The 20,734-nt window shown below is 47.5% G+C and overlaps 1 protein-coding gene across 4 annotated transcripts; it reads right to left on the bottom strand.

Moving 5' to 3' along the window:
• Positions 1 to 1,662: 1,662 nt before the first annotated feature.
• Positions 1,663 to 18,985, bottom strand: ctc1 (CTS telomere maintenance complex component 1). 4 transcript variants are annotated; one of them, XM_037113255.1, is made up of 25 exons: positions 18,704 to 18,910; positions 16,665 to 16,764; positions 16,465 to 16,558; positions 16,071 to 16,293; positions 15,409 to 15,647; positions 14,138 to 14,267; positions 13,673 to 13,984; positions 13,461 to 13,583; positions 12,067 to 12,296; positions 11,782 to 11,926; positions 11,156 to 11,370; positions 10,925 to 11,088; positions 10,737 to 10,827; positions 10,217 to 10,628; positions 10,055 to 10,144; positions 9,132 to 9,269; positions 8,993 to 9,039; positions 8,713 to 8,786; positions 8,454 to 8,589; positions 8,248 to 8,316; positions 7,972 to 8,131; positions 2,940 to 2,995; positions 2,652 to 2,808; positions 2,059 to 2,173; positions 1,665 to 1,903 (listed from the first exon to the last, which is right to left on the bottom strand). In XM_037113255.1, the coding sequence occupies exons 1-25, from the start codon at positions 18,758 to 18,760 to the stop codon at positions 1,812 to 1,814; spliced, it is 3,669 nt and encodes a 1,222-aa protein (XP_036969150.1). In that variant the 5' UTR covers positions 18,761 to 18,910; the 3' UTR covers positions 1,665 to 1,811. The 4 variants fall into 4 exon arrangements, 3 of the variants coding, with proteins under 3 accessions (XP_036969148.1, XP_036969150.1, XP_036969149.1); XM_037113254.1 differs by having other exon boundaries at positions 1,670 to 1,903; positions 10,713 to 10,827; positions 18,704 to 18,907; XR_005077481.1 differs by having other exon boundaries at positions 1,894 to 1,903; positions 2,568 to 2,808; positions 10,713 to 10,827; positions 18,704 to 18,915.
• Between the last annotated feature and the right edge of the window lie 1,749 nt (positions 18,986 to 20,734).

Here is a 20,734-nt window from a genome sequence, read left to right as displayed (position 1 = left end):
TTTCTTCAGTGCTTTAATAATTTCTTGTAGCTCGGCGTGTTCGTCCTCCACAGTTGATAAATGCACCTCTGCTTGCTTTATCCTCTCGGTGCACTCGGCCAGTTCTTTTCTGTTTTCTTCAGTGGGGTCCAGGATCCCATCAAGTCTGGTTGAGAAACAGTGACGAGCGTTGAGGTTCATGACTGGTGAGGCACTGACTGGAGTCGGATGTAAAAATATATGAACCCAAATATGAACCCAAAATAGAAACCTATACGGTGGTACCTTGACTTGCGAGTGTCCCAACTAACGAGTACCTGTTGATAATTTTTAAATCTCTAGGAAGTTCCAGTTCGAATCAAAATGTAAACAAAGGCACACGATGTGTTTAGTTATAAAATAGTGCAACCATAGTTAAGCTGAGAAAGTGCCATTGTTTCTGGGACTGCATGGTACATTTTTGTCTGACATAAACAGACATAACCGCGGTCCGTCCACCCTCCTGCCTGGTGTGAGGGGGTAACACGTTGACACTGAACCCTCCTCTCTCGAGCTATCTGCGGGTGCAGGGTGCAGCGATCAGGGTGAGACTGGCTGCTGGGAGTTTACAGTCTCTGAAAGAGCGTCAGACATCGGCTACCCGCCTCCACAGCTCCGATGGTGTTTCCGCAGCGCATCACCGTCTGACCCTTGAGCGAGGTCGCAGACGAGGCACTTCCAGCTGCTGGAGGCCTCTGGTGAGGGTCAGCAGGTGGTCGGGGGTGCTGCTCACTGGAATAGTTTCAGAGGATTTTATGAATGGATACTGAATTGGGAAAACATTTATTGCAATGCAGTGATGAATCCATATGTTTACCCACCTCTACACATGCACACTGGCAAATTGATTTGACATACGAGCTCCGTCACAGAATGAATTAAACTCGTAAGTCAAGGCACCTGTATTTCAATTTTCTCTGCGTAGAAGAAGAGCACGCAGAAATGTGTGTTGTGCCTATGGAGCTCCGCTCTGCCCCCTATCAGTGCGGCACGGTACTTTCTGCCTCACCCTGTGAATTTTCACTGCGCCTTTATGGCCGATGGCACTCGGTAATCGACTCACAGGGCTTCCCCACAGTAAGGAGGCTTCTCAGGTGGTGAGTTTTGTTTATCTATTCCAACAAATCCGGCAATGATGTCAAATGTTTGATGCCTCGAAATATGTGCTGGGACCCTGTTTCTAATGTTTCTAATGTTGCTGAAGTTTGGTGCTGTTCTGAGAATTATTTGTGGCTTTTTGATGGCGGTTTTATATTTGGACCCATTTACTGCAGTGTAGTGTTGTCGTGTGGTCGTTTCTAAAACTAAGTAAGCTAGTGGTCTGCAAACTTTATCTCTCGAGGGTTTCATGGTGTGTTAGACCATCGATTAAACTTACACCGGAATATCCCTTTAAACTTAATTTCATTCACTTCGTCACATTGACGTCACTGTAACTTTATCTTCTTCACGTCTTCCCCTTCTTTCCTTCTTTTCCTTCACTGAGTGACAGATGGTTTCAGTCTTTTGGACCTTGTGGTTCTGCTACTGTATTAGTAAATCTCTCTCCTGGTCTCAGGGTCTCGGTCCGGTTGGATAGAGGCAGCTCACCTCTCGACCCCTGACCTCACTCTGACCTCAGGTGAGACTCTGGGGTGTTGTCATGATAACGTTAAGTTTAAATGTGAAATCAACAACTTTAATATTTCATAATTATTTAATTCAAAGAAACTAAGTCACTTCCTGTTACACTGAACACGATCAAACTAACTGCAGGTGAGCCGGCCCGCCTCTTCCTGTCTGAACAGGTGAGCTCAGTCCGTGTGGAGGTGCAGACAGGTGAGCTGCAGAGGACGAGTCATCCTGGTCATGAAGTCTCGGTCTCCTCGACTGAACCTCTTCATCTCTGAAACAAACAACAGGAGAGAGCTCACCTGGTCGATCAATACGATCACCTGATCAATGATCAATCAACATGTCACACCTGATATAGTCACATGACACAAAGCTCTCTGGGTTCCTCCCACACCTGCTGCCACTCAGCACCACACCTGCACCCACCTTCTGATCTGTGATTGGTTTGTTTCCTGCAGGTGAGAGAGAGCTGACGACACACAGCATCACTGCTGCACACACACCACAGGAAGTGGACCAGAGGGTCGTCAGAGGCACACACCTGAGAGAGAGACATGGAGGTAAACACACACCTGAGAGGGAGACATGCAGGTAAACACACACACCTGAGAGAGAGACATACAGGTAAACACACACACCTGAGAGAGAGACATACAGGTAAACACACACACCTGAGAGAGAGACATACAGGTAAACACACACACCTGAGAGAGAGACATACAGGTAAACACACACACCTGAGAGGGAGGCAGGCAGGTAAACACACACACCTAAGAGAGAGACATACAGGTAAACACACACACCTGAGAGAGAGACATACAGGTAAACACACACACCTGAGAAAGAGACATACAGGTAAACACACACACCTAAGAGAGAGACATACAGGTAAACACACACACCTGAGAAAGACAGACAGGTAAAGACAGACACACCTGAGAGAGAGACAGGTAAATGTCACATCACCCTGACTGGATCACAGACAGCTGCTGAGATGTGGAACAGGAAGTAGTACTGACCAGGCTCCGCCCCCGGGGGTACACGGTGATGTGACCTCTGACCCTGAGTGCTCTCTGAAGTCCCTCCCACTGAGAATCAGCCAATCCCAGCAGAGGACGGACCAGAGCACCTGAGACCCAGACGTGAGCCTCACCTGTCCCATCATCGATCACCAGTCTGATCAAAATACACACATGCACAGTGAATGACATCATTTCCTGTTAATACTTGATGTAAAACAGATATTAATTATCAGTGTTCAAGAAGTTTCTTCACTGAGTCTGAACTCAAGACAACAAGAGTCTTACTTTGCTTTGGACTGAAACACTGACGATGTCGAATGACACTGAGGACTGCAGCAAGACTGAGAGAGAGAGAGACAGGTGAGACAGACAGAGAGAGAGAGACAGGTGAGACAGACAGAGAGAGAGAGAGAGAGAGAGAGACAGGTGAGACAGACAGAGAGAGAGAGAGACAGGTGAGACAGACAGAGAGAGAGAGAGAGACAGGTGAGACAGACAGAGAGAGAGAGAGAGACAGGTGAGACAGACAGAGAGAGAGAGAGAGACAGGTGAGACAGACAGAGAGAGAGAGAGAGACAGGTGAGACAGACAGAGAGAGAGAGAGAGAGAGAGAGACAGGTGAGACAGACAGAGAGAGAGAGAGAGACAGGTGAGACAGACAGAGAGAGAGAGAGAGAGACAGGTGAGACAGACAGAGAGAGAGAGAGAGACAGGTGAGACAGACAGAGAGAGAGAGAGAGAGAGACAGGTGAGACAGACAGAGAGAGAGAGAGAGAGACAGGTGAGACAGACAGAGAGAGAGAGAGAGAGACAGGTGAGACAGACAGAGAGAGAGAGAGAGACAGGTGAGACAGAGAGACAGAGAAAATATAACATTTCAACAAACAGAGTTCCTGATGAAGCGTTCAGATGGAGCTCATGTGAACTCTTAGTGCTGTATCAAAGGAAACTGGCTTCTTCAGTTCCAACTACCAGGAGGGAGCTGCAGGTTTGAAACCCTGTGTAAGTGTCCTTACAGAGGACAATGTCAACATGTTGTCCAGAGAAGTCAGATGGTTTGAAAGAGGAGTAAAAGAATCCATCTATATCAAACTGGAACAACATCACCGATCACCACCTACAATCCTGTACTAAGTTCTCTCAGACAGTTTAACAACATTCACACCTGAACTCACCTGGACTTACGGCAGGAACACACCGGCCCAATCGTTGGCCGTCTGAAGCGTTTGGGGAGACTCAGGCGACTTGGGGAACAAATCTGTTCGGTGTGTTCAGCTGCGTTGGAAGCTTTTAGAACCGCACTGACGTTGTCTGCTTCGATTCACCATGTGAAGTCTGAGGAGGTTGTGCTGTCGGTTGTCTGAGCCATTGGATTACTCTGATTGGTTGTGTGCTCGCTGTATGACCATTCAAGTGTTTCCCCTAACATTCTAACGTAGCTGGCTTGGGTAGCGCCAAATTAATCGGAACAAAACTTTAAACAGTTATTATTATGTTATATAGGCCAGCTTGCAATCCCAATGGCATTACAAATTAATATTTGTTTAGTATTCTGTTAGTGGCAACTAAAAAGGCCCTTACCAGAAAATGGCTTTCACAGGAGAGCCCAACATTGACCACGTGGATGGACATCACGATGGACATATGCAGAATGGAGAAATCAACTGCAGATGTGAATTACAAGAAGGACTTGTTTGTTTTACGTTGGAAGAAATGGATGGACTATATAACACCACTCAGGCCAGACTTTGACTTGTCAAATTTGAGATATTATGCTGTGTGTGTAGCAATAACCAGGCCTCACTCCCTACATGTTCATATTCTTATTGTTTTTATTTACTTTTTTTGTTCTTTTACTAGAAAAAGGACATTCATGCTGACACTTTGATTAATAACTGAAATGGATGTACATGTCACATTCGAAGCAGAATGTCAAAAAAGGCAAATTAAAAAAAGAAAGAAACATGTAAAGAAACATCAACAAGGTCTCACAGTCATCCAGCCCACATGCAGCCCTCCACATGGCACTTTTTAACATCTTTTATCATCAATGACCTGATTTTAGAGAACAAACTTGACTGTTTATTTTTAACTGAAACATGGCTCAGCACTGATGCACCAGCTGTTCTCACTGAGACTTCCCCACCAAACTTTAGTTTTTTATTTTCTAACAGGAGTGGTAGGAGAGGTGGTGAGACTGCAACAATCATCTTGAAATATAATAACAAAGGGCATTTCTTTTAACAACTATACATCATTTGAACACCATGCCTTTGTTTTTAGCAGTCCTCCAATTCTGTGTATGACTATTTATAGACCACCCAAGCACCGTCCCTGATTTATTAGTGAGTTTTCCGAAATTTTATGTGTTTTTCAATATCCCCAGATTTATCCAACAGGAGGCCTCGGTGAGAACAGTGAGGAGGCGCTACCTTACTCCTGAAGTGGCTGCAAATTTTATTGAAATTTTACACAATAGCACTGCTGACATTTTACCTGCACCCTGCGATTTTATTGTTGATCATTTTAACAGTAAACTCAGGTCAGCCTTAGATTCAGTGGCTCCACTTTCCACAAAAACAGTATCAATCAAAACTGCACCACCCTGGATAAAGACTGAAATAAAACAACTGAAAATAAAATTGCAGGCATGCAGAGAGAAAATGGAGGCAGACAAAGTTAACAGTTCATTATGACATATTCCGGGACAAACTCAAAACCTACAATAAAGCAGTAACACAGGCAAGAACTTCCCAGTTTTCACAACCCATCTCAGATAAAAAGAACAACCATAAATCCCTCCAGAATCGCTCGTTTAATTAATACTGATTTTAAGAAGTCCTCCATAGTTCCAACAAACGATCTATGTGAGGACTTTGCAGACCACTTCAGAGGTAGAATCCATGGCATTAGATCCACTCTTTTAGGACAAATCAGTGTTACTTTAACAGACCTGAACCATCATTTTTATCTGTGGAGACAATGGAGCATTTTGTCCTGGTTGATGCACAAACACTTGGTAGAGTTTTCTCCCGAGTTAACCCGACAACCTGCCTTTTAGACCCAGTGCCCACATCACTCCTAAAACAATTTCATGTGTTCTTTGAGTTTGAACTTTTAAATCTTGTGAATTGTTCTCTCCAGATGGGTGTCTGGGTGGCAGTGGGGAAGCCTCCTCTGAAGAAAAGCAATTTGGATCCTGATATTTTCACCAACTACCGACCTGTGTCCAACTTACCCTTTTTAGGTAAAGTTTTAGAAACGCTGGTTTATATCCAATTAAATGATTTTTTAAACAGCAACAATATTTTGGAACAGTGTCAGTCTGGTTTCAGGATGAACCACAGTACCGAGACAGCCCTCGTGAAGACTGTTAATGATCTCAGGTGTAACATGGACTCTCAGAAACTGTCAGTCCTGGTGCTTCTGGATCTAAGCGCTGCCTTTGATACAGTAGATCGCCACATCTTGGTAAACAGACTCAGACTCCTTTTTAATGTATATATGCTTCATCAGGAGGCACAGCATCAATTCTCACAGCTACACTGATGATACACAGCTTCACATCGCCGTGTCTCCTGATGACACAGGGCCTATTGATTCCCTTTTAAACTGTATTTTAGATATGAAGTCATGGATGGCAGAGAGCTTCTTACAGCTCAACTGTTTACCAAAACTAAATGCTTTTAAACCTTCACAGTGCGTAAAAAACCTGGGCGTTCTTTTTGACTTTGAGCTTGATTTTATTCCACACAGAAATACTACAAAGATTTTTTTTTACCAAGTTAAGAATATAACCAGAGTTAGCCCGTTTCTCTCTCTGGCCAGCACAGAGGTGCTAATGCATGCTTTCATCTCTAGCCGGTTAGATTACTGTGATGCCCTGCTCTCTGGTCTCCCAAAAAAGAGCATTTCACAGTTTCAACTGCTCCAGAACTCAGCTGCATGTGTGCTGACGGAGACCAGAAAGTGGGCTCACATTCCACCAGTTTCAGAATCAATGCACTGACTCCCTGTGTGCTTCAGGATTTTAAGGTTCTTTTATTAGTTTTTAAGTGTCTTAACGGCCTTGGGCCTTCACATCTGTCTGACCTGACCTGAGGTCCGCCTGTACTGGTCTTTATCTGTTCCCAGTGTTAGAACCAAAACCTTTGGTGAAGCCTCATTTAATCATTACGGCCCTCACCTGTGGAGCAGCCTGCCGGAGGGCCTCAGGGCCACTGAGTCTGTTGATGCTTTTAAACGCAGGCTCATGACTCCCCTTTTTAACTTAGCTTTTAACTGAGTCCCCTTTTTACTCATTTAGTATTACTCATTAAAGCTGTCCTGTCATTTTTTTTGTCCTTTAATTTTCTCTTAAATGTTTTATTATTAATTTACTTATCTATCTTTTCATTTTTAATGCTGCTTTTACGGGTTTAGTGCTTAAAAGCTATGTTTTGCTCTTAGTCATATATATTAACATTCATTTATGTTGTTTTAGGAGTTTTTTTCATTTCTTTATAGTGCTTTTTTTTTTATCTATTGTCTCTTAGTTTCCAGCTCCAGTTTTCTCCTCATGGGGGCCCTCCACTCCAGGAGCTCTGTCTGGCCTGCCTGTGGGGGGGCCATCCTGGGGGTTGACCCCTATCTGTCTGGGTCGGGGTGGTCTCTGTGGTGGCGTCCCCTGTAGTCTTTGGCTTGGATGGTTCTCAGTGGGGATGGCTCCCGTAAGATGGTGTTTCCTCAGTTGGTCTATCAGTGCTCAGCCATACTCCATTTTATCTTGTGGGGGGTTTTACGTATCGGTGTAGTATGCTGTGTACTCAGAGGTGTGTGTTCATGTGTGTATGTGTGTGTTACATGAATGAGGGTGTGGGGAGTGGGGATGTTAAGGGGGTTTGTTTCATTTTGTTTTCTTTTAATTTAAAGCACTTTGGGCTGCATTTTTACATGTTCTGTCAGGACTCACCCACATACTGTAAGGACACGCCCACACAGTGTACAGGCACTCCCACACACTGTAGGATACCCCCATATACTATAAGGACACTCCCACATCTCATTTAAAGCCTGCAGCTCCTCCAGTTAGTGAGAACTTAAGAACCCTCTTGGATGAGACCTGAAACAAGCCAGTAACCTACGATACAGCACAGAGGTACCATGACCTGGATGACTAAGAACCTTTATCAACAGAACATGTGAAGTTTGTCCTGAAGGAGGCGCTACAGACTGTAAAGCCCACTGAGGCAGGGTCACTCAGATTTTGATCAATAAAACTGATTTGATTCATGGAGTCCCAGTAGAACCAGGTAACCCAGTAGAACCAGCAGCTCACCTGTACACAGACGCTCCCACACAGCGAGCAGCTCCACTGCAGCTGCAGGAACAGGAAACAAACCACATGACCTGAGATCTGACCCACAATGCACCTCTGCTCTGAACTCACTGCCCACACACCCAGGTGCATCATGGGAGCAGGAGGAGGCCGACAGGAGCTGACAGGAAGTACAAATAGATCAATGAAAAAAAGATCAATTAATATCAATGTATCTTAGCTCATACAACACTGATCAGTGACACTGCACGCATCACTGATCAATAAACATGTTACCTCGTATCTCCGACTGTGATGACAGTTATTGAGCTGACAGGTAGATAACTGCAGTACACACTTCCTGTCCTGAAACACACACAGATGATGTCATATCAAATCCAAGTGTGTGTCTGTGCATGTGTAGGTGGGTGTGTCTTGGTGTGTGTGTGCCTGTGTGTGTGTGTGTGTGTGTGTGTGTGTGTGTGTGTGTGTGTGTGTGTTACCTCGACAGCCTCCTCTGGAAATCAGACAGCAGCAGTGTGTTGCCAGGCAACAGGCCAGGAGGGTAGAGGGTGTGGCTTAGGTCCAGGTACACCTGGAGACTCCTCCCACTTTGGTCACAGACTGTGAGACGCACACCTGCATACACAGACGCGCACACACAGACACACCCTCCATCATGAATCACCTCCAGCAGTGACTGTGTGTGTGTGTGTTTGTGTGTGTGTGTGTGTGTGTGTGTGTGTGTGTGTGTGTGTGAACCTGTGCATGTGTCTCCAGAGTCACTCAGACCAACCCTGTCACACACCAGAGCCTGAAAACACACCAGCTCACACCTGAACACACACACACACACACACACACACACACACACACACACACACACACACACACACACACACACACACACACACACAGGGTTGATTGATCGATTGATGACTGGTCATATCTGTAAGTGTTTAAATGATGAACCGGCTGATGATATATTAACCTTATTATGTTATATTATCAATCAGTAATCAATTATCAATAATCCATTTACCTGCAGTCCAACACCTGAGAGACAGACAGGACTGTGGGCAAAAAAACCTGAAGACAAAGAGAGAGAGAGTTATTTCACCTGTCTGCAGGTGTGATTACCTGTCTGTAGGTGTGATCACCTGTCTGTCGGTGCGTTTTACCTGTCTGTAGGTGGGCAGCAGCAGTGGGCGTGTCAGAGTGTGGAATCTCCAATGAGGGCTAACCTGAAGGGTGGAGTCAGTGTGGAGTTCCACCCCACTCCGCACAGAAACATCACAGCCAATCAGAACACTGGGATCCTGATGGACAAACAAAATAAATCAAAATTATCCAGATGTTAACCATCATTTACTGGTGTACTGACCTGTGTGTCTGCAGGTGTTTTTACCTGTGTGTCTGCAGGTGTACTGACCTCTGTGTCTGCAGGTGTACTGACCTGTGTTTCTGCAGGTGTATTTATCTGTGTGTCTGCAGGTGTACTGACCTTTGTGTCTGCAGGTGTACTGACCTTTGTGTCTGCAGGTGCACTGACCTGTGTGTCTGCAGGTGCACTGACCTGTGTGTCTGCAGGTGTTTTTACCTGTGTGTCTGCACGTGTACTGCCCTGTGTGTCTGCAGGTGTTTTTACCTGTGTGTCTGCAGATGTATTTACCTGTGTGTCTGCAGATGTATTTACCTGTGTGTCTGCAGGTGTTTTTACCTGTGTGTCTGCACGTGTACTGCCCTGTGTGTCTGCAGGTGTACTGACCTGTGTGTTTGCAGGTGTATTTACCTGTGTGTCTGCAGGTGTACTGACCTGTGTGTCTGCAGGTGTACTGACCTGTGTGTTTGCAGGTGTTTTTACCTGTGTGTTTGCAGGTGTTTTTACCTGTGTGTCTGCACGTGTACTGACCTGTGTGTCTGCAGGTGTACTGACCTGTGTGTTTGCAGGTGTATTTACCTGTGTGTCTGCAGGTGTACTGACCTGTGTGTCTGCAGGTGTACTGACCTGTGTGTTTGCAGGTGTATTTACCTGTGTGTCTGCAGGTGTACTGACCTGTGTGTCTGCAGGTGCACTGACCTGTGTGTTTGCAGGTGTATTTACCTGTGTGTTAACAGCGATGAGCCTGTAGAAAGATCCTGGTTGGAGGAGAGGAGACCAGCGGGCTGACACACCTGAGAACACCAGGACCACCTGCACGCAGGTAACCAGGTCACACAGGTGCATCATGGGATGGAAGGTGATGAAATGTTAGATATTTCTCACCTTGTCCTCGTTCACTGTCTCTGTCTCTCTGTTTGACATTGGTCTGTTCTTTGGGTCCCGCCCCCAGCTGACCACTGGACCAATCAGAGCGGCTCTGACAGAGAAGCACAGCATCAGCCCCGTCTCCCCTTCATTTAGCCCCGCCCCAGTGTTCCTCCAGGCCACGCCCTCCTTATGCTCCACCCTAATCACCAAGGAGACACAAGGTCGGGAGCCCCTGCCCACAGGGTCAGTCGTCATGGTAACGGAGAAGGAGTCAGAGTGGGAGGAGTCGGGTTCTTCTTCATCTCTTCTTCTCTTCCTCCCTGCAGTGTCACCTCCTGACCCCTCCCCCTTCTGTTGTAGGTGTGTTACCATGGCAACAGATGGACTCAGGATGTAGAGGCGGTCGAGAGAAAACTGCAGGTAGACTCTGTCACACACACACACACACACACACACACACATTAAAAAATGCTGTATTAATCATCTCAAATTAAATAGTGTGCGTGTGTACCTGCAGTGTTTGTGTGTGATGTACTTGTCCTGGTCCAGGTGTTGGTGGGAGGGGAAATCTGATTGGATGAACCTCTCTGTTACCATGGTGAACTGCTGGACACACACCAGACACCCTGCAGCGCACACACAGACACACACACACACAGAGTGTTCAAGCAGTGAAGTGACCCTCGACCTGTCTGTGTGTGTGTGTGTGTGTGTGGGGGGTACCGATCCAGGCGGTGTTGAAGGCCGCCCTCTGACCTCCCTCGTCTTCCTCTGTGGTTTCCGTGACAACACAGGCCACAGCTCCCGTGCTGTCTCTCAGCTGCAGAGTTTGTTCAGACGTCTGTGATGGCAGCTCCAACACTCCCACCACCAGCAGGGGGCGCCGCCTGCAGAGGACATCACATCAGTATGACCTCAGGTCTGTCCTGCACGTGTCCACAGGTCACAGTTTACCTGAGGCTGTCTCCAGGCTGGGGGTCGTCCTGGAGGTCAGAGGTCAGAGTCCTGCAGGACCAGGCCAGAGCTGTGTTGATCTGAGAGCTGCTCAGACTGGATCCACCAGGTGGCAGCAGAGAGTCCAGAGACACTGAAGACCAGCAGTCAGACTGGAGACACTGAAGGAGCTCGGAGACACTGATGGACTGATGGACTGCAGGGTCGGCACTGTACTGTGAGACAGGGAGGACACAGTGAGGACACAGAGAGGACACAGGAAGGACACAGGGAGGACACAGAGAGGACACAGGGAGGACACAGGAAGGATACAGGGAGGATACAGAGAGGACACAGGGAGGACACAGGAAGGATACAGGAAGGATACAGAGAGGACACAGGGAGGACACAGGGAGGACACAGGAAGGATACAGGGAGGATACAGAGAGGACACAGGGAGGACACAGAGAGGACACAGGGAGGACACAGGGAGGACACAGGGAGGACACAGGGAGGATACAGAGAGGACACAGGGAGGATACAGAGAGGACACAGGGAGGACACAGTTAGGACTCAGAGAGGACACAGGGAGGACACAGGGAGGTCACTGTACTGTGGAGACACAGAGACACTTCAGGTGTACCTACCTGTGTCAGAGGACAGGTGTGAGGCTCGTCCAACATCTCCGAGTAGATGTCCCTCCTTCCTCTTCCTTCTCGTGTCCTAACACACTCCATCAGCCTCCAGGACAACTCACAGACACACTGCTGCTTCAACACACTGGGGACCAGACTGGAGACACACAGACAGACAGAGAGAGACACAGACAGACAGACAGGTAAATGATCAGCTGTCTTTATCTGATACAGTAAGAGTTCCCTGTCCCCTTCGTGTTCCTTTCATCCTCCATCTTGGATGCACACACTCCTCACCTGTGTGTGAGCTGTGAGCTCAGGTGACAGGTCCACAGATACTCAGACACGCCCATGTTTTTCTCCAGCAGTAACCGTGGTAACGCTCCATCACCGGGGCACCTGGAGTCAGGTGGTGACCCCTCCACCCTGCTGAAGGCAGTGACCCTGAGGCTGGAGCGCAGACAGGTGCAAAGCATGCTGGGAGGAAAGTCAGGACAGGGCCGGTACAGGAAGTGGACGTGATGGAGCTGCAGAGAGCATTCAGTAAAACTTTATGGTGACTCACCTCCACTTTGACTGTGATCCGCAATAACATTCTTACTAGTAGAAATGTTAGTTCAAGATATCTACAACTTTGATTGTACTACTCAAAACTAAATTTAAGATATTTAACAATCCTTAAAAAGTACAAGTGGCTGTTTTAACATTTAACAGTTAGACTGGATATGTATTGCCAATATCTGTAATTCAGTTCTTCCTAGTTGAAAAGCACATTTCAGATATCCACAACGTCATTCTTCCGAGGACAAATTACGTCACTTTTGCCATTCATGTGTATTGGGCTTTCAATTTCAGATCCACAATTACATTCTGGATATCTGCAACTGAATTCTTACTAGGAAAAACTCCCATTACAGATATATTCAATCCAAATGTTACTATTCATAATTTTAATTTCAGGTATCCAAAATGCATAACTATGTAATTTTGAATGTCCAAAAATACATTGTGACTAGTAAAAATGTCATTACAGATATCCACAATCTGTATTATGACCAGTAAAAATGCAGTTGTGGACATCTGTACGGATATCTATAATGACATTTTTACTAGTCACAATGTATTTTTGGAAATTCAAAATTATATTCTGGATATCTGATATGAAAATTATGACTAGTAACAATTGGACTGAAGATATCTGAAATGGGAGTTTTTCCTAGTAAGAATTCTATTGCAGATGTCCAGAATGTAATTATGAATATCTGAAATTGAAAGCCCAATACACATGAATGGCAAAAGTGACGTCATTTGTCCTCGGAAGAATGACGTTGTGGATATCGGAAATGTTCTTTTCAACTAGGAAGAACTGAATTACAGATATTGGCAATACATATCCAGTCTAACTGTTAAATGTTAAAACAGCCACTTGTACTTTTTAAGGATTTTTAGATATCTTAAATTTAGTTTTGACTAGTACAATCAAAGTTGTAGATATCTTGAACTAACATTTCTACTAGTAAGAATGTTATTTCGGATATCTTTAATTACCATTCTGACTAGTGAGAATACAATCTTGACTAGGAGAAATGCTGTTATGGCTCTAAAATGCAATTACAGAGAGGAGTGTGGTTGAATAATGTTAAAACGGCTTGTCATAACCTCCACTGTGACTCACCTGTACAGTGACTCACCTGTACAGAGTCTCCTGCTCTCAGCTTCCTCCTCAGCGTCGGCTGATAGGCCAGGCACAGACCCACCTTCCCGTCAATCACATACAGCCCCGCCCCCTCATTCACCACCTCAGTCACCATGCCCTATCAGAGGAGAGGGGTGGGACTTATCACACAGGTAAAGCTGAAAGGTAACATCTTCTCAGCCAATCAGAGCGCAGCCTTTATTGTACCTGGTAACTGATGACTCTGGACTGTTTCACCTTGACAGCTGATCGAACAGGGACCTTCTCAGGCTCCGCCTCCTCACAGTCTTCATCATCATCTACGTGTGACATCATCAGGGGAGGGGGCGTGTTCACCTGTGAGTCAGTGTGTGTGTTGTTTCCAAGAGTGTGTGTGTAGTTTGTGTGTATTTCAGACTGATCGGTTACACACAGGATGTTGTTTCCTCTCCAGCCTCGTAGGACACACACACGCAGCGCCGACACACACACACTCTGACCAACACACACACACTGAGCCCACCACAACCTGCTGCTGTCCTGTGGAGACACACACACACACACACACACACACACACACACACACACACACACACACACAGACAGGCAGGTTTACTATCACTCAGGTGATCAATATTTACCACTAATATAAAATACCTTTTGTCACACCAGGTACCTGAGACACAAACACACCTTGACCAGGACGGAAACACTGTGACTCCCGTCTGTCAGACTGAAGATGAAGAATGTTGTTCCTGCCACAGCCAGCAGAGGGCAGACTGAACCCACCTGACCACAGACAGAGACACGCTGTGCACCGGTCCTGAGAGACAGACAGGTGGAGGGAGAGAGACAGAAAGGAGGAGGGAGAGACAGACAGGAGGAGGGAGAGAGACAGACAGGAGGAGGGAGAGAGACAGACGGGAGGAGGGAGAGAGACAGACAGGAGGAGGGAGAGACAGACAGGAGGAGGGAGAGAGACAGACAGGAGGAGGGAGAGACAGACAGGAGGAGGGAGAGAGACAGACAGGAGGAGGGAGAGAGACAGACGGGAGGAGGGAGAGAGACAGACAGGAGGAGGGAGAGAGACAGTCAGGAGGAGGGAGAGACAAACAGGAGGAGGGAGAGAGACAGTCGGGAAGAGGGAGAGACAGACAGGAGGAGGGAGAGAGACAGTCAGGAGGAGGGAGAGAGACAGACAGGAGGAGGGAGAGACAGTCAGGAGCAGGGACAGAGACAGGAGGAGGGAGAGAGACAGACAGGAAGAGGGAGAGACAGACAGGAGGAGGGAGAGACAGACATAAGGAGGGTGAGAGACAGACAGGAGGAGGGAGAGACAGACAGGAGGAGGGAGAGACAGACAGAAGGAGGGTGAGAGACAGACAGGAGGAGGGAGAGACAGACAGAAGGAGGGTGAGAGACAGACAGGAGGAGGGACAGAGACAGACAGGAGGAGGGAGAGAGACAGACAGGAGGGTGAGAGACAGACAGGAGGAGGGTGAGAGACAGACAGGAGGAGGGAGAGACAGACGGGAGGAGGGACAGAGACAGACGGGAGGAGGGACAGAGACAGACAGGAGGAGGGAGAGACAGACAGGAGGAGGGACAGAGACAGACAGGAGGAGGGAGAGACAGACAGAAGGAGGGTGAGAGACAGACAGGAGGAGGGAGAGAGACAGGAGGAGGGAGAGAGACAGACAGGAAGAGGGAGAGAGACAGACGGGAGGAGGGACAGAGACAGACAGGAGGAGGGAGAGACAGACATAAGGAGGGTGAGAGACAGACAGGAGGAGGGAGAGACAGACAGGAGGAGGGACAGAGACAGACAGGAGGAGGGTGAGAGACAGACAGGAGGAGGGACAGAGACAGACAGGAGGAGGGAGAGACAGACAGTTCTATGAAGCTTGGTTGTCTTCGGACATGAGGACCGTGTCACCTCAGAGGTCAGAGGTCATGTGACCCACCTGTTGTGTAGTAAACCTGCAGCCTCTCTGACTCCAACTGCTCTGCTAAGCTCCGCCCCTCCTCCAAGACCAGCAGCCAATCCCTGCTCAGGACCAGGACACAGCAGAACAGGAGAACCAATCAGCTCCACGTAGCCTTGCTCCTTGTCCTGGTGCTGCCCTGGGGCATTGTGGGGGATGTAGTTCCAGTGAGGGAAGAAGACAGGCTGATTCATCCATAGAGGAGAGGGAGACAGGCACTGGAGAGAGACACACAGACAGACAGGTGAGACTACAGAGATGCTGCTGGGGTCTCCTTCAGACCCTGAACGCATCACACAGGTGTCTTCTTCTGACCCTGAGCGCATCACACAGGTGTCTCCTTCAGACCCTGAACGCGTCACACAGGTGTCTCCTTCAGACCCCGAACGCGTCACACAGGTGTCTCCTTCAGACCCCGAACGCGTCACACAGGTGTCTCCTTCAGACCCCGAACGCGTCACACAGGTGTCTCCTTCAGATCCTGAACGCATCACATAGGTGTCTCCTCCAGACCCTGAGCGCATCACACAGGTGTCTCCTTCAGACCCCGAATGCGTCACACAGGTGTCTCCTTCAGACCCTGAATGCATCACACAGGTGTCTCCTTCAGACCCTGAACGTGTCACAGGTGTCAGACTCACCTCACACCTGACACTGCCGCTGGTGTCCATCAGCCTCCACTCTCCGCCCCGCCCCTCTCTCAGACAGCCAATGAGCAGCAGGTTGACCCGTGGGAGAGCCCGGTGACCAGGCAGAGAAAGCTCCGCCTCCTTGGCCCACGCTCGCTGCTGATTGGTGCTCCAGGACAGGTTACTGACACAGGCCAGGTGCTGACGGGAGATCAGCTCTGAGACAGAGACGGGCCTGGTGATGACATCACAACAACAACAACATTAAACATAAACAAACTGATACAGTGTCAATGACACACACACACGCAGTGTGTTCCTCTGTGTGTTTCACTCTTCATACATCTTCATTAATACAGATCACATTGATGATAATTATGATGATGATGAAGAGGAGCAGGTGTACCTGTAGCTGACAGGTAAGGTGTGTGTGACACACATGTTCTCCTGTATCTTCTCCACCACACACACACTCAGCTGATGAGGACACACACGTCCACCTGAAACACAAACGCCACACTCCTGTTTCCATAGCAACACAGTCCCATTCTAGGTAAACCGGATCATGCAGGTGTTTGACACTCAGACTGTGATTGGCTGACTGACCTGTCAGTAAGTCGTCAGAAGCAGGAGGGGCGGGGCCAGAGAGCAGAGGGAGGATGTGACGTGTGATGAAGCTGAAGATTTCCTTCAACCAGGAGGACTCCTGCAGGACAGACAGACAGAGAGACAAACAGACGATTACAGAGGCATTTGTGTCAGCAGCAACCTGGGGAAGTTATTCTGCAGGATCTTAAACAGCCGACTGCAAAACTTCCTCAGTGAACACAAAGTCCTGAGCAACAGTCAGACTGGAATTACACCACAACACAGAACCACTGCCAAATCCCTGGAAGAGTCAGAGATCTCTGGTCTCACCCTCTCTGACACAGAAGCCAAATGTTTACTGTTGGCAGATGATCTAATACTGCTCGCTCCGACAAAGGAGGCGCTACAAAAGCAACTAGATCACCTGTAAAAGTTCTGTCAGACCTGACTGTTAACCTGGAAAAGACAAAAGTCGTGGTCCTCCAGAAACGACGCAAGAGTCAGAAAAATCCCCACAGGTTCCACCTGGACTCTACGGACTGAGAAAACACAGACAGCTACACATATTTAGGACTAAATATCACATCGACGGGAAATTTCAATCTGGCCACAAAGACATACCTGTTAAAATCTGGATCAAAATATTTCAATCAATAATAGACCCGGTTGTGATGTATGGTAGTGAAGTGTGGAGCCTCTCATCAACCAAGACTTCAACAAATGGGACAAACACCCAGTGGAAACCCTGCACACTGAGATCTGCAAAAGCATCCTCAAAGTTCACAGGAACACCTCCAGTAATGGATGCAGAGCTGAACTGGGCCAATCTCCCCTTTTAATTCAGTTCTAAACAAGAGCAATAAAGTTCTACCAACACCTCAGAACCAGAGAGCCCAGCTGCTACCACTACAAAGCCCTACGATGCCAAGAGGAGAGCAGAGAAGGGAGTCCAGCCAGCTGGTCCACAGGCTGAGCTCCAACAGCACCGGGCACCAACACCGCCCTCACACCATCCAGCACAACCAAATTATAGCCAAAGAAAAAGACAATTACATCAACTGTTGGACATCAACAACCAAAACCCAAAGCAAACTCCAATGTTATTTGGCCCTAAACAGACAAATACTCCATGGCAGATCATCTGAGCTCTGTAACTGACCTGAGACTGAGGAAAACACCGACTCTGTACAGACTCAGCGACGACAGCCGGGCCTCAGAGAGCAGCAGACACAGACAGACCCGGCTGCCCAGAGAGGACCGGCTGGGTCGGTTCTGTCCACACAGACAGGTGGAGACAGAGCAGAACTTCCTGCTGCACTGTGACACAAACACAGACCTCAGAACCCACATATACACTAAAATCACATGTACAACCCCAGACTTCCCCAAACTACCAGACCAAGAAAAACTCCAGCATTCACTGGGAGAACAAACTGGCACTGCTGGAGATGCAGCGAGACACGTGAACGCTGCCACAGGAGAAGAGACGAGCTGCACAACACCTGACATGATCTGATCCACATGAACCAGCTGATCCTGACTGGGCTCTTACCTGCACACTGATGTACTGGTTATTAGTGTTGTTGTTACTGTTGTTATCATCATTATTATTATTATTATTATTATTATTATTATTATTATTATTATTATTATTAGAATGTTTTGCTCTGTAATCGTGTCTGCTTTGGCTTGTTGAAACTGAAATTGAAATTGAGAGAGAGACAGAGAGAGGGGGGGGATGCACACAGATTGATTCAGATGTACTTCACAACTCGTTAATGTCCAGAACCAGAACGGTTTGAGGTGTGACGACACACTGATGATCTGCTCATTACGTGTCTGTTGGCTTGAGTTTAACACGTTCTAAGTTCGGTACCGTCGGTCTCATGTGGGCCGATCCCAGCAGGACACCGGACTCGGTGTAGGAGAGTCTCCTGTCCTGCTCTGTCCCGTCTCTACTGTCCCTGATCAGCTAATCTTCTTTAAATTCACTCATCTTTAAACGCGGTTTCGGCTGTGGACGCTACAAACGGATGTGAAGAGCTTGATATACTGACGGCTTCTCCGCCGGTTCCGAACTGGTCCAGGAGCAGCTGCAGCGGGTCCAGGTCCATGTTGATCCGGATCAGCTTCCACTACTCGTTCCAGATGAACCGTGTGCGTGATGTGAAGTTCCCGCTCCGTCCCGCACCGACACTAACTTCCTGTAGCAGTACGGTGTCCGGACAGGCTCAGATCAGACTGCAGACACAGCACGCGCCAACGAGCCTCACTGCGGCATGACGTCACGTGTCTGTCAACCAGGGCTGCCAGTCAGTTGAAGTAGTTAACTTGTGGTTAATGACATTAGTTATCTGTGGCAAATGAACTTAAAGCGATATTTAAGTTGTTAATGTGTCAATAGTATCACCGTGACGTGTCGTCAGTGACGTCATCAGTCACTCAGTCATCATGAACATGTAGCAGAGTCATGAAACTCTCAGGTTTATTATAAATCAAACATTTACATCAACACAATGATGAGTGTCTTGTTTCTTTCACTTCATACTGTTTGACTGGATGTGATGTCAGCATGTTAACGCTGCTCTGCTAACTGCAGGGTGTAAAGTGTTTAATGGTAATAAATAAAAAATGATGTTACTGTCCACAGCAACTTATTATATTATCATTATTATTATTATAATGGTTATAATTATTAGATCAAATGAGTCATTTTGATCATCATATTCTATTTTCACAATCATATTGAACATTTTGCATGTGTACCTGAAATTGTTGTCCACCGTGTCATTATGGGGTCACTGCCCCTTTAAGAACCCCTCTGATGTCATCAGTGATGTCACTACCACCACTTTGTCCTTCCTCAGTGGAGGCTGTAACACATGGAGGTCTGCATCCTTCAGAGGAGCATCTGAAGGCCAGTTATGTCAGTACGCCGTGTGAAGTCTGTCCCAGTCTGAAGCTCCTCCAGATGTTTCTTCTTCTGTCCCAGTCTGAAGCTCCTCCAGATGTTTCTTCTTCTCCTGTTTCTGGACGATGCACCGCTACGATCCATCATGGCCTCATATGTCCCAGGATTCTTTGTGTGCCTTAAAAAGAAGAGAGAAAGACAGAAAATGACGACATCGCGTGACGTAGATCGTCACTTTCGCTGGCCTGGGCGGCAGAAATCGTGACGTAAGAGTAAAACATCTGGTGACGCAACCAGGAAATGCTCCAGAGGCTCGACCGTCACATTTAACAACGGCTGACCAGGTTAACAAGGTCTCTGAAGGACTCGCCTACAAACACCACAAGGACCGGGTCCCTCAGAGGATCCAGACCCTGAACTGAGACACAGACAGTCGCTCCATTCACGCTGCTGTTTGGATGCAGGATCCTGTGCTGATTCTCTGCCTCTGTGTGAAAGTCTCAGAGGTGGCGGGCGGTGAAACTTCGCTCTGGTGCTGATCCGACTTGGGTTCAGAGAGAGTCAGTGGAGCTGGAGGAGGGAAGCATCACTCTGCTGATCAGTACAGATGTTAAAGGCCCGTCTCACAACATAAAGGGGAGACAGAACACCTTCCTTTAATCTGGATCAGAACCAACAGCTAACGGGCTCTGTTCTGGGCGAGGACCCGTCCTCCATCCAGGTGTGTTTCTGTATAATCCTCCTGACAGGTGAGACACAGGTGGTTCTGGTACATATCTGGACCTGCAGGAACTTCAGTTCTACATTCAACACAATAAAGTTTCAGTCCAATACAAAACTTCTGTCTGATGAAGAACCGAGCTGCAGCTCAAACCAGAACCTTCCTGTTTGAAGGTGTTTGGGTCAGGGCCCAGCTGACTTGCTCAAAGGCAACACCTGGTGGCAGAAAGTGTACCAGACACTTGACCCGCCTCAGCCGGTCCATGTTCACTTCATGTTTCAGTTCTGTTCTAGTCTGTGAGCCCGTTTAAAGAGTTTACAGTGTTTTAATGTTTGTCACCTGATGTCAGCGACTGTTAGATAAACTCACTGACCCGAAACACCACAACAGAACTAGTTCTTCTATATTTGGACTCTGGACCTCGTTATGATATTAATCATGTTACTGCTGCTTTAT

Source organism: Acanthopagrus latus, chromosome 10, assembly GCF_904848185.1.
Source record: "Acanthopagrus latus isolate v.2019 chromosome 10, fAcaLat1.1, whole genome shotgun sequence".
Lineage (NCBI taxonomy): Eukaryota > Metazoa > Chordata > Actinopteri > Spariformes > Sparidae > Acanthopagrus > Acanthopagrus latus.
Note: the sequence above shows the minus strand (reverse complement) of the source record. Positions and strands in the feature narration are given on the sequence as shown.

Bases quoted from the DNA above. Each gene is read 5' to 3' on its own strand.
- ctc1 (XM_037113253.1), bottom strand. From the start codon at position 18,760: ATGGACCTGGACCCGCTGCAGCTGCTCCTGGACCAGTTCGGAACCGGC. The intron at 11,089-11,155 runs GTAAACTGTGAC...TGTCCTCTGCAG, and splicing joins CAGCCTGGAGACAGCCTCAG to GCGGCGCCCCCTGCTGGTGG. The intron at 2,809-2,939 runs GTAAGACTCTTG...TATTTTGATCAG, and splicing joins GTGTTTCAGTCCAAAGCAAA to ACTGGTGATCGATGATGGGA.